Source organism: Lipotes vexillifer, unplaced genomic scaffold (genome assembly GCF_000442215.2).
Source record: "Lipotes vexillifer unplaced genomic scaffold, Lipotes_vexillifer_v1.1 scaffold352, whole genome shotgun sequence".
Classification (NCBI taxonomy): Eukaryota; Metazoa; Chordata; class Mammalia; order Artiodactyla; family Lipotidae; genus Lipotes; species Lipotes vexillifer.
Window position 1 is genome coordinate 1,303,480 of NW_006776684.1, and position 14,468 is coordinate 1,317,947.

Below are 14,468 nucleotides of genomic sequence, written 5' to 3' on the forward strand. Positions count from 1 at the left end.
TGTTAATACATTTTATTTGCATATGAACTTAGAACTTACAAAGTGCTTACTCATCTGTTATTTTATATGATTCTTATGACTGTCTTACAAGGTAGGAAGGGCAGACTTATTATCCCAGTTTTACTAGTGAGAAATCTGAGATCCAAAAGGATTGAGTGAGTTGGTAAGTCACACAGCTAATTATAAGATGGAGTCAAGACTCTGAAGTCAAGTCTTCAGAGTCCAAGGCCAGTGCTATTTACCATACCTGGTACTCCCTTTCGTGGACATGACTACTTCCATCCCTGACCACAGATGTCTTACTACAGCTTCCGTGCTCCTACCAACCTTATTATAACACTGATTCAACTGAATCAAAGCCAAAAGTAGGGGCTTCCCTGGTGGCACAGTGGTTGGGAGTCCGCCTGCTGATGCAGGGGACATGGGTTCGTGCCCCGGTCCGGGAAGATCCCACATGCCGTGGAGCGGCTGGGCCCGTGAGCCATGGCCGCTGAGCCTGCGCGTCCGGAACCTGTGCTCTACGACGGGAGAGGTCACAACAGTGAGAGGCCCGCGTACCACAAAAAAAAAAAAGCCAAAAGTAGGGTGGGGAACGTGGCGGGGATAATCTTATGACCATTGTATTCTGATCCCGAATTAACCTCAGTATATCTTGGTTATAATAAAGCTAATATTAGATCTTTTCAGCATTTTCCCCCTCTCTGGTTTGTAGGAAACTGCTTAGCTTTCTCAATGAAATCAAACCTAGATCCTCCAAGGCTGGCAGCGGAGACAAGATTTTCCACATGGGAAATTTGTCCTCCCGGGCCCTAGTCTCACCTCTATAATTCACTTTCCTCTTGGTGTCTTTGGCTGTTTATTCCTGCCTTGATCAAGGAACTTGTGTCCCTCATTTACCACTTCTTTACAAGAACGTATTCTTGACTCTTCCACAAACTCCTTGTGTTACAGTCGACTAGGCTAGGCTGGAACATTCAACAAAGCATCACTGAAAAAGCTGAGTTAACAGCTAACATACAACTAGATGTTTTTGTTTGTAACTTATGCCTTCCCCAGGGGTCGGAAACTGCTGGCCTACGTCCGTCTTCCCGTCTGTTACCAAGGAACAGTGCTTAGATATCTGCCTGCCTTGATGATGGTGCCCAAGCAAACAGGCTCTACAGAGTGATTAGACTTCTCTCTATAATCTTTGTAGTGTCTACTTTTTTTCTAGGTTCTCCTCTCCTTCCTAAGCTGATTCTTATATAAAGATTAGCAGTGGACATGTTGGCCATCTTTAGGAGAGACTCTTCCCAGATCCACAAGGATGGGGTTTTACTGTGGCCTCAAAAGGGCAACGATTTCAGGGCTTCCCTGGTGGCGCAATGGTTGAGAATCCGCCTGCCAATGCAGGGGGCACGGGTTCGAGCCCTGGTCTGGGAGGATCCCACATGCCGCGGAGCAACTGGGCCCGTGAGCCACAACTACTGAGCCTGCGCGTCTGGACCCTGTGCTCCACAACAAGAGAGGCCGCGACAGTGAGAGGCCCGTGCACCGCGATGAAGAGTGGCCCCCGCTCGCCGCAAATAGAGAAAGCCCTAAACAAAGACCCAACACAGCCAAAACTAAAATAAATAAATAAATTAATTTTTTTTAAAAAAAAGGTCAATGATTTGAGATCACAGATTCCACAATAGTCACCCGATAGGTAGGTAGGCACGTAAGTAGATATATTAGACTAGGATATTAGAAGGATGTTGAGAGTAACAGTGTAGTTTACCTGTAGTTCTGAAGAAGTCAGTAGTTCATGCGCTAGTGGCTTAAGTTGTCACTGTTTTGTTTTGTTTTGTTTTTCTATCCTCCTAGGTATCATGAACTAGTCACAAAATATGGGAAGTTGGAGCCTTTGGCAGAAGTGGACCTGAGACCCCAGAGCAGTGCGAAAGTAGAAGTCCACTTTAACGACCAGGTGGAAGAAATGACCATTCGTCTGGACCAAACAGTTGCAGAACTAAAGAAACAATTGAAAACTCTAGTGCAATTACCCACTAGCAACATGCTTCTCTACTATTTTGACCATGAAGCTCCCTTTGGCCCCGAGGAAATGAAGCACAGCTCTCGCGCCCTGCATTCTTTCGGCATTAGGGATGGAGACAAAATTTTTGTGGAATCCAAAACAAAATAACCTCCGCCAGCCTCGTGAGAACACACGCGTTAGGACTCACAGGGCATTTGTTCCCATGAGGTTTCCTTCAGGAGGGAGAAGTTTGCTCTGTTTTGTTTTGTTTCGTTTAGGTTTCAGGGGGGTTTTGTATATTTCCCCCTAGAATGGGTAGGGGGCTGTTTTTGGTATTTTCTACCACAGATTCCTTCTACACCGCCACCAGAATTGGCCACATCTCCAGTTTCTGTGCCCTCCCTCATGAGAGGGGACTAGGCAGCCACCGACTTCTTACTGTGTTCACTGGGATCTGTCAACCGCTTGGTCCCCATGACCACTTAGGTGTACTTGTGATGATGGCGTGAACAGCATTGTCCCCTCAGAAGAGTATCTTGCACTTAAATCAGGAAACAAGGAATCTTTCCAGGAAGGGCCAGCACATCTCTCTCCCAATTCCTCCTTTTTCCCCTCCCTCTCTCTCCTTTCCTTCTTGGGTTCAGTTTTTCATTTCGACTTGCGTCCATACATGTTTACGTTAGTTTTATTCTGTCCATAATGAACTTCTTATTTTTCAACTTGGGTGACGTTTTTCTTCATTTCTCCCTTTTCCAATAATTTCAAGTTTGTCACGCATTTGTCAGCCTGATTCTGGTCTCAGGTACTCAGTTAGAACCTATAGCTCTGTTAGGGTCTGGAAGAAGAGTAGATGGAGTGTTAGAATTCCAGGAAGCACAGGCACAGCAGCCTGATCCCTCTCTATGTAACCATCTCAATTTTAATGTTCCTCCCACAGTTATATCAGCCATTACTGACATGAGCTACGTCACATTCCAGAGTTCTTCGCTTTTTGCTTTTTGAATGTATTTCTTCGTATCTATCTTTTTCATTACTTTAAACTACTGGGAATGGAGGCCTGACTTTATGAAGAATCCAACAGAGCAATGGATATACGTGCCAGGAGAGTTGAGAATTAGCTAGTAAACTCTCTGTAGTGCGTATGAGGGAGTCAAGTGGGGGGGAGTATGGGAGAACAAGTACTGTGGCTTTCCTGCCTGTCATCATTTGAAGCGTTTGCTCTTGCACTTTGCATTCGAAGTGGGAACTTTCAATCAAAGGGAGCTTTGATCCCTAGTTTTTCCCTGGGATTCTGTGATGTCATAATTGAACAATTCTTTTTGTTTTACGTTTCAGTTTAGTTGCCCCTACAGAAGAACAGCTTTGACTAACCTCTGAGTCAAGTATAAGTGTCAAAAGTTCAGATTTGCCTCCAAGTCATATGTTTTGCAGAAGCGTATTTAAAGCACTTTCCTTTAAAAGGTAGTCCTTACCTGCCCTGAAATCTTTTTGTTTGTTCTTCTGTTCCTTTGTTAATCAGTGTAATCTCTTTTCTTTAATGTATGTCTTTCTGGATCCACCATGTTTACAGATAGGAGACGTGAGAAGGACTTAGCGCACCTGGGGCAGAAAAATGTGCACCTGAAGTATTTTTCGAAGAATGTAATTGTTACCCGATTGAGTTTGACCTTTTGACCTTTGTTACACGATTCCGTCCCTCCTACAAATTCTTTAATTTCTTACGAAAGTTTTAGGTGACTCTTGTAAACTCTTCACGGATGCTACTTTTTGAATCGTCCTGTGCCGCGACAGCAGATGTTTATTCTCTTAATGCACTTCAGGGTCAGTATCTGTAAAGCCTTTGACCCAGGCCTGCTGAGTCAAACCTACATTCACTGTAACATTGAAAGTGGAAACCAAAGGGTTTGAGGAAGATGAATGATGCCTGTTCTCCTTTTGCTTTATCTTTTCAAAATCATAAAATCATAAAAATGAGCGGCGGAGATCCAGGCTGGGTATAGACAAGAATAATTATTTTGCAATCACATTTTCCTGACAGGTTTTTGGAAGTGGGAAAAAAGTGTGGCAGCAGTGTCAGGAAGATTAAAACTGTGGATGCTTTGTGTATGTGTGCGTGAGTGTAGACGAGTTTGAGAGAGAAACAGTGTAACTGAGCTTTTGTCAGCCTGAGAAACAGATGCCCCCTTATTTTTTGAGGTTGTATGACCCCCGACTGTCCCACAGCAGAAAGCAGAGCAAACACTCATGCTTTAATCATCAGTGGAATGATGACAATAAGATATTTTATATATGACAAAGTTTTATGAAATGCTTTTTTACTATTAGAGACCTGTTCCTTCTGCTATTACAGAACACAGTGCTCATCAACTGCAGGCATAATTCTCCGATTACACAGTTGCATGTCAGGGGAACTTCTCATTTAATTCAGTGGCCGTGGGTATTTTTAGGGCATTGTAATTGATTGTTTTAATAATTGCTAAATGATTTTTGATTGAGACAAGATCTAATGCAATTACCGGTCTTTTAGAGTTACAGAACAGAAGTAAATGAGAAAAGATATTTGAGCATGTATACGTGTAGACTGATTTGGGTGGCTGAGTAAAGATGCTGCTTTTGAAATAAAATTGGTGCTGTGTAGACACTTGTAACCAAAATTATTTTTATAACAGGTCAAAAGGAAGGAGAGGAGAGACCATGGACCTTTGAGTCTACAAGTTATGCATAATTGATTGTAGCTTATCTGTATTTTAATGTTAACTTCATCTAGATTCAGTGAGAGCATATTATTGACATTCATGAGGCAAAATTCTGTCATAGCCAGTATTACAGATACGTTGCTACAGGCACAGTGTATAGAACATATCTTTTCTAAAGTAGAAATTTTTGTCAGTTCTGAAAAAGGAAAGGAGTAATAAAAGAAAGCCAAGTAAAAACTGAGGCATCATTTTCATGTGGGCATGTAGCTGCTGACACCACAGTGGAAATCAGTTTTTGAATTTGAATTTTTGAAATATCCCAGATTGCTTTAAAGAAAAAGAAAGTTCAGAGTCATATATCTTTTTTTATTATTGAAAGTTTCTGTTGTTTCTGCAACCTATTGCCACCATGGCCATAAATACATAAGAAAGCAGCAGATATTATATAACTCTTGTTCCTTTAAGACCTTTCGGTGAAAACAAGCCCAAAACATGAGCTATGTGTAACAGAGCCGAATGTTATGATGCTATGTTTTAAAAGTTTGTTTACTTAAAAAAAAAAAAAAAAAGTTCAGTTCTAACCAGATGTTTCAGCTATGATGCTAAATCAGCAGTGTTATGAGCAGGGAAGACTTGTTGCACAAGGAACTATCACCATTTCAGGCGCGCAGGCGATAGTTTCACGAGCGCGTTTGTGAAGGTGGCTTGCTCCGTGGGAGGTGCTAGGCTCCAGGGCAAATAAAACGAGTACAGAATAATAGATTGTTCTAAGCAATGTCATTTCTGTTTATGAATTTGATTTTCCCCTCATTTCATGTTAGATTGACATGCAAACTGCTTTCAAGAACACCCAGAAGCTCTCTGTGTTACCAGGTGTGTTGTGAACACTATTTTTCATAGGTGCTTCCTTCAAATATATGTCCATTGTAGTGATGGAGAGGGACTGGACTCTCTCAGGCTCTTTACTTGCCAGTTGTCTCCTGCAGTTCATGGAAATATATATTTTATTTTAGAATATAATTTAAACATGAAGGTCTATTCTTTGCACTTTTATTAATATATATATATAGATATATAGATAATCTTTAAAAAAATTAAAAATCTAAAAGTCCACTTTCTCTTTGTGTTCTGATTTTTTCCTGGAGTCGTGGTGCATGTTTATTTTTATACAGCAGAAAGTCAACATCAGTGCTGTGGTTGAGTCCTCTGGGGAACTGGTCTAAGCTGGTCAAAGAGTTTGACCAGCTTAACGAATTTAGTTGGCATCTCGCCAAAGTTAGAAATGAAAACTGCAAAACAAAGGTTCATGGGAAATATGTTATTGCCTTTTTGTTAGCAAAGTTTTATACTTCTAACATGCTCTTTTAAGGATGAAAACCCACCTTTGAGCTATTCGGCATCCCCATTTTTGAGTAAGAATCTCACTTTGATGAATTAGAAATTTGCGACACTTTTTCACGTGACGTTTCTTTCCTTTGAAAAATAATTTTCTATAAGAATTAGGGTTTGGGGCACTTGAACCGTATCTGCTTATCGGTAATTTCTTGGTAATCTGTTATGAATTAACCTTGTACCAAGAACTAAGGTCCAAGAACTATATCTACTTTATTACTGTATTTAGAAGACAGAATCCATTAAATTCTTTCTCAGTGCTTCAGAAGTGTGTAAGTATCACGATCTGTTTAAATGTAAGATGATTTCTACCTCTTATTCAAATTTCAAAAAATTATAGTTTTAACCTCTGTGCTAAGTTCTATTTAGTATTTATTATGAGGGTCTCTGAGCTCTTGCAAGGTAGACATATGTCAAGGCACCCAATACCCGTTGGACTGAAAAATGCTATAACTTCCACCAGAATGCATATAAAACAAGGAGGTTAACCCTTGAAGTCACATTTGTCTTTCCAGCTCTTCCCTGGGAAAGAAGTTATCTGTGTTCTCCAGCTTAGACTTAGGATTTCAGGATTCAAATTTAGCCAGATAACTTTTAAAACACATAGGTCATGATAGATATTAACATGAGTCATTTCATCTACTTTTAAGTTTTTAATGTAACTAAAATTTAGGAATTGAGTTAATACATGAAAGGGATAGCATACCATATTATATCTCCTTAAAATATAATGAATTTCTGAATCCTTTTCCTTCAAAAATTTGGGACTAACACTAAAAATGTGTAGGGTTTTTTTTGTAACAAACTGATCTATTAAAATGTTCAGATATATATACTTGCCTAGACATGAGTAGAAAACATGTGAACATCTTATGCCTTTCTTCAGTGTGGTTTAGGCACCTGAGCAATTTGCTTGCGTTCTGTTTTCAGGCACACATATCAAGAGGGGAGTAACAAACTCATAATCCAAGAGGGAGATGAGACAAAAGCAGATAGAGTTGCCGGTCATGTGAATCAGTGCCAGGGATCCAGGCTTACAATTTTCATTCTCATGTTTCTTCTAAACATTAACAATGAGCGTTTTTTATCAGCCAGGGCCCAGTCTAGATGCTCTACCTATATTAAACCCTCTTGATGTTCACGACATCCCTATGATTCAGCACTGTTAATTATCTCCATCTTCTTACTTGTGAGGCACAGATAGGTTGAGTAACTTGCCAAAAGTCACCCCGTTGATAAATGACAGCAGAGCTAGGATTCAAACCCAAGCAGTTTGGCTGCAGTTGAGAGCTGTACTATACTACCTGCTGCTAAGGTTCTCCCATAGCCCTCCCCAGTCACACCATTAATGTTAGCCTTTATGTTTCATTAAAACACTAAAGTGAGATGTTCCTCCATAGTCACTTACTAAATTGATTTGCTCTATAACAAAATCACTGATGCGGCTGATAGCTCTAAATCCAAATTGAAACTTGTCCTCATGCCATTTTCAGAATTGTAACACTGTGATTGGTGTATATCCATTGTCCTCCCTGCTCTCCTGGGAGGAGCCAGATTGGACACTTGTCATGGGTGCTGTTGACAAGAAGAAGTGAACCTGCAATACGATGCTGCACACCGGTCACTTGGTCTTCAACCTGAGGACATTCTAGAGCCTTAATGCTTTGTTTTCCGTGAACAACTAAAGGTGAGACAGGTCACTCAGTTTTGACTCAGACTTTTATTAAGGAGGCATCCGTGTTCAAGTGAACTTGGTGTTTATAGGGGGAGAAAAAGTAGATAATCTAATGGAGCCCATATCACAGGTTTTGTTATGGGAAAGGTTGAGGCTGTCACTGTTACTGTTCCTCTTTAAAATTCAAGACAGAGCCTTTGTGAGGAATATAAATATTGCTTACAAAATAGAGGAGGCAGTTTATCTATTATGGTCTGTGAGATCTAGGTCTGCCAAAAAATTACAATGCAGTTTCAGTTTACTGAGTCATAGACTCTTCATCCTTGAATGCTTCTTAGTCACTATAAGTAATACAATTAAGGTGTTAAATAAACAAGAATGGGAATAAGAGGAGGCAGACATTAAAAAGTACAATGTTTTCTGAACTACCTGATACATTTGAGGGCAGATGTAAGCCTTATTCCACTATTAGAGAATACAACTAGGACATTATGAATTGCTTTGGTTGTGTTAAAATTTTGTTTGGTTTATAGTTCAGTTTGTTTACAAGAAGACATCTTTTAAGAACCATTTGTATTTCATTTTAACTAGAAAACATTCACATGATTCAAAAATCAAACAATATAAACAAAGTATACACTGGAAAATTCTACTCTAACCCCTGTTCTCCATCTTTTATTAGCTTTTTGTGTGTCTTTGCCGAGTCAACACAAATAATAGCAAATGAGAATACACTTATTGATCCCTTTTTATACAGCAAAGTTAGCATATTATATACCATCGTGCACCTTGCTTTTTTTCGCTTAAAATGTATCTTGGAAATCTCTCTATAGCAACATATACGAAATCACCTTACCCTTTGCTTATAATATAAGATATAGTATTCCATTTATAGATGTGGTTTATAGTTTATTTGACCAATACCTTATTGATAGACATTTGAGTCTTTCGTTGTTCTCTCTCCCAATCTCCCTCCCTCTTTCTTTCTCTATTTTTTACTTTTTTCAATTTGCTGCAGTAAAAAGCATATGTTCTTTTACATGTTTGAAATAAATCTGTAGAATACATTCCCAGAAGTGGGACTGCCAGATCAAAAGGTCAGAGTGTTTGTAATTTTGATAGATATTGCCAAATTGTTCTCCACTGGAATTACATAAAAGAACATTTTTTTCTTCTGATTTTAATACTTGTCACATCCCTGCAAAGTCAGAGACTTTACTGATCTTGGGCTTGATACGTGCAAGATGTTAGTGCAACCAAGATGGCATTCTTCCCAATTAGGCATGCAAATCTAGGCACTTGAATTCAACACATAATAGATTTGCATGAGCCATGCATATCGTCTGTCTTATGAGTTCTCTTTCCTTGGAATCTGCAATTTTTAATCATCGGTGAGTGAGATTTCACCTCTGCAGGAGAAGGTATATGTATTATTTATCCTTAACAATGTATGGGCATTTGTTTCAGCTGAGTGCCCTTGAAAAGTGATAGACAAATAGTGCTAAAACCCTCTGTTTATTGTCTGCAGCAGGCTTTAATCAGAGCTGCTTCTTGCCGACCAGTGAAATTCTTCTAGAACTACTTGGTGACCAGGGAATATAGAGTGTCTCTCCACTCCCCCTGCCCCTTTTCAACCTTATTGCTAATGTGCTAACAAGGATGTTAGAATAAGACCAGTTGTGAGGTTTTTTTGGTTATGTTGGTCTACTTAGAATTAGCTATTACAAACTCCTTGCCTAGAGATAGATACTAGAGTTACTTTCAGAAAATATCTGAGTCCTTGTTTAAATTTCAGAGCTGAGCATCGTTTATTATTGAGATCTTAGGTCTAGAAAGTCTTGCTAGTTAATAAACAATGTTACTCAATGTGATTTTCAAAGAGCCAATGCCATTTTTCTCATAATTAAGAGTCCAGTGTCTAGACTGAGTAAGATCAGCACAAAAAGAAAATTACTTAGAGGCAAATAATATTAATTCTTTAAAAAGACATGTTCTAGAGCATTTGTGCTACAATTTAAACTCCTAATGCTTGCAGCTTGCCGTTAAACGATTATTACCATGATACTAGTAAATATGAAAATTTTAGAAATATAACATCAGGTTTTTAAACACTTTTCTCTTAAGAATGAAAAACAGACTTCAGGAGAACCCATGAAAGTTAACCCAGGTGTCCAAGAATGAAGATTCCAAAGCAATAAGAGAAGCAAACTTCCAGATGTGGTGCTCTTGAGACCCTTTCATCATGAACATCTTTACTGTTCAGGAGAAGTCTTCACGAGCATAATCGCATTTTCTGTATCACCTCATCCATTTCAAGGATTCTGCTGTGGCTAACTGCCATTTTCAGGGAGAACGTAAGCATAACCTTCGATGTAATCACCTTATCCAGCTAGATCTAGGAGGTTGAACATTATTCAATCAGTGGATAAGTGGTAGAAACATCCGCACTACAAAAATATCTGGAATCTCCATGGCAGATTATACAATGAAGCAAAATGATCAGTTGTAGAGGGCTTGTATATTTATCCAAGACACCAATGTTGCAGATTCAGATGGCTAGGAGGAAGATGCTAAGGTGGAGTTAGGAGTGCAAAAGGTTTATTGGGTAATAACACCTGTGAAAGAAAAGGGGAAGAAGAAAGATGTGGCAGGAGGGGGCATCACACCATGCAGCAGCCCTGACAAAGTCTGCAAGCCCAATAAGATGCTCTGGAGCAAAGATTTCCTATTAGAGGCATCCCACTTAGGTCCTTTTACCAAAGCTTTTCTCAAGTCATTGATGGAGGAACACAGGAACATGACCTCAGCTTGAACGCTGATGCAGACGCCAAAGGAGCCAACAGTTGGGAGCTGTCAGCTAACCATACTCCCTGTGGCTGGAAAGCATTCTTTTCTTGAAGGTGGATCTGAGTGGTGCACGTCTGTATGTACCACACAGTCCACCCTGTGCCATGTGTAGATGCAATTCTCCATCCGTGATCAGAGCCAGCTCCTCCAGGGCTCTTCCAGAGGGGAACCTCAGAAAAGGGAGGTTAGGGGAATGGACTACAGCCCGTGACACTGCAGATGGTTTCAGAGTCACAACTGGTACCCACCATCTCCCTCTTCCATTATCCATTCTATCACCTCTGCTGGTCTCAGTGACTGTTTACCTAGTGGTTTTTCCCAAACCCTGATTCCTGAGGAATCTGAATACCTGGTAGCTATATGCTGCTCAGACTTGGGTTGCTATGCTTGTCCATCACAGTCACAACTGGGCAAGGGAGTAGCAAGAGCCACCATCATGGGTCACGTGAGTTCCACACGTCTTGCCCCTCGAGCCTGTCACGCAACAGTAGCTCCACCTCCTCCCTCAGGGTCGGGGATTCCTAGTAGGGTGGTGGCTCGTCTTTCCTGCTAGTCTCTGCAACAAGGAGCCCAAAGTACCCAGGCAGCATCACAGCCATAGCTTGTAGGTCCATGGGACTCTTTCCGTGTCCCCTGGTGAGAGCACGCCTTCTTGGGAACCAGGATGTCAAACTCTGCACAACCTAGAGATGAGGGGTTGGGAAGCCAAAGTCCCTCAATAATCATTGAGAGTACTTGCAGGTGGGGCTACTCCTGCTTCCACACTTTGGTGCCTGGACCCATGTATTCCTCCTACTGGGGACGCTACTCCAACCAGGGGCTCCTACTGTAATCTTGGGCCCACACTCACATCCCCTTTTTTGTAAAGTGGCCTCCCTAGTTGGATGCTGTTTTGTGTGGAATTCTATGCCTGTGGATCAGGCATTCTGCAAGCCTCTCACTAGTGGTGCTGACTAAGGCCCTGTGGGCAGAAAAAGCATACACATATCCAGAGTCCAGGCCTATTCCTGGGAAGAGGAACCGTTGGCCCTTCCAGGATGAAAGTGGTCCAGTGTAGTCATTTTGCCACCAAGTGGCCAGTTGGTCTCCCCAAGGAACAGTGACAGACTGAGGGCTTAGCTTTTGTCTCTGTTATTGGCAGGGTGAACATTCAGAGGCCAGGATAGCTAACTCAGCCTTGCTAAATAGGAGTTCATGCTATTGGGCTCCTGCATAACCTCCATCCTTGCTGCTGTGGCCACTTCATATACGTGCCCATCATACCAACACTGACAAAGGCTGCTTCACGTCAGCTGCCCAAGTCATTTTGTCTACTTAGTTGTTTAGTCCCTCTTCTGTAGTGGATGCTTTCTTTTGGGTGTTAACATAGGACACAAAGATCTTCACACTTCATGTCCATTCCCATCTGTCTATCCACATGTCTCTACTCCGGGCCTCCTTGCCACTTTTTTATTTCCAGGCCCTTGTCCAACTGGATATGTGATTCACCACTGCCTACGAATTTGTACATGTTCTAACATCAGACCACTTTGACACAGAGTACGTGGGGGCAAGATATAATGCCCCCAAGTCCACCCACTGGGAAAATATTCCTCTATCATTGTCTTTCAAGGCCACCCTTGCATGAGGCTGTAGTGTAGCCACCATATGCTTTGGGCTTGCAGACACACACCAAGCCAATCCATCCACACTCCAAGCTTAGGCTTTTTCATCCTCCTTCAGCTTGTCATATGCACCGCCCACCTCGCACTTCACATAGGGCCATATGTGTTATCTGGGTCGCGGGGCCGGGTAACCAGTATAACTCTGAAAGGCGACATGGATTCTGGGCTACCTAGTCCAGCAGCTTGCTCATTGCCAGTCCAAGATATGCAGCTACGCCATTTCCATCTTAGGGTAGATTGCTGCTGGGACCCCCTGACTTTATGTCTTGGTGGGTCCAACAGGGCCCAGCTCATGAGGGGAATTTCTTGGCACGTGGTCACTTGTATCTTGGTCAAATGTTCCATCATAGGGTATATTCTCATGCCAGGAGCTGATTTTCAGGAGGTGTGTTATTTTTTGCTGTGGATGTCATGACTTTGCTCCAGAACTCCAGGGACCTGAGTTATGGTTTTCCCACTGGGGTTTGCAATAAACATCACATTTCATCTTTTTCTGCCCCTAACATCTCTGACAACAAAGCACCTACTGAACATATGCCCCAAGTGGCATGGTTGCTTGCATTACAGTCTGGAGCTGCTACAAAGCTCTTTCATGCTCTCAACCCAAGTCAAAGCTGGCTGAATTCTATGTCACCTGGTATGTGGGCTGGAGCAGTTTTTGTAGATACTGAATATGTGGCCTTTAGAACCCAAAGAAAGCTACGAAGAGGGAAGAATTTCTTTGTAGAGAGGTTGCAAGATGCAGCCATTTGTTTTTTGCTTTGGAGGGGAGATCCCAGCGTGTCTCTGACCACTGGATTCCTAAAAGTGTTACTGAACTACTAGCCTTGAACCTCTGAAGAATGTAACTCCCATCTTCAGAGCACATGTGTGTCACCCAGGCCTCCGGCCACGTCTTCCTCACTGTGCCAATCAACGTTGTCAAAGCTGTGAATCAAGGTGATGGTCTGTAGGAGACATTCCATCCAATCTCAGCAGAACTATAAATGTATATTGCTGTCTGTTCCATTTGAAGACGAACTATTTTTCTGGTCCTCATGCCTGAATCAGATAGGGAAAAAAATGCATTTGCCCAATTAACGGCCACATGCCATGTATCTGAAGCCATGTATCTGAAGCCATCTGTACTAACGTAGTACCTCCAGCAAAGATACGTTAGTACAGCAGATGCAAACTGGAGCTACTACTTGGTTGAGCTTGCAGTAGCCCACAGTTATTCTTCAGGATCCATCTTGCCCAATTAAATGGAGATATGATAGATCCCACCACCCCTGCTCTCTAAGAGTGACACTAATCTTCACCATCTTCCCCCAACCCCAGGATGCAAGACTCTTTTGTATTTACTACCTTGGCTGGAGTAGAAGGATCAATTTTCTTCCTTGCTATGATAGCTTCTACCACACAGACCAAGGACCCAATGTGTCAAGTATATTAAACCCAATTATATATAGGGACTTGGGAACTGACATCCAGGTAGGTTGGCAGCCCCTGTGGGCCTGCTGGGACTTGGCCGGGTCTCCTTTTGTTTCCTTGGCCTCTCTGTTTTCACTCTAACAGGGTCTTTGGGTATCAGTGTTAACTCAAACCCCTTGTCCAGCAGTCCACAAGATATCTAGGCATTCCCCTCCCCCAGTCTACAGTCAATCAAGTAAATGACCATAGGTCTTTTGGGGGAAGGACTGAGAGACTCACTACTGTACACACTTGTCATGTTGTTGCAGGATTCTTCCCTTTGGTGACCTGGTTACCTTTTTAGTCTATGGATTCCAGATTTGAAAAACTGACTCAGATCCACAAACTGAGCAAAGGATCAAGACCTTTCATTGGGGCAACGGTCTTTGGCCTCTTGCTCAACCATTCTTGCTCTTTTTTATTATATATAGTAAGCAATACCCTTGTTGGCTGCCCATCTACTTTGCCCCTTGGATGCCATGCTCTATTAATCATCTCCATAACTCTCTATGGGTCAGGGCCCCTTGGCTACGACTCTGACCTGCTTGGTTATTATGAAGATTCGACCCCCTTGGCTTCAGGCAGTAGAGTGCTGCTACCTGGTCTCTGTTGTTTCAGGTGCCCATCATCCCCACTGCGATTGGACAGTCAAGTTCTGTGACCACCACTCCTGCCATCAGCCCTGACCTGCTGAGGGGAGCCCCACTGAGCTTGTTTGTGATGCTGGTGCATCTCTCACCAGCATA

The 14,468-nt window shown here is 41.9% G+C and overlaps 1 protein-coding gene across 2 annotated transcripts in view; it reads left to right on the plus strand.

Moving 5' to 3' along the window:
• The window catches only part of TBCEL (tubulin folding cofactor E like), an 80,304-nt gene extending 74,202 nt beyond the window's left edge, over positions 1–6,102 (plus strand). For both annotated transcript variants that reach the window (XM_007450612.1, XM_007450611.1), the window contains exon 8: positions 1,846–6,102. In XM_007450612.1, the coding sequence (XP_007450674.1) occupies positions 1,846–2,164 (319 nt within the window). In that variant the 3' untranslated portion in view covers positions 2,165–6,102. The remainder of the gene's footprint in view (positions 1–1,845) is intronic.
• The last annotated feature ends 8,366 nt before the right edge of the window (positions 6,103–14,468 follow it).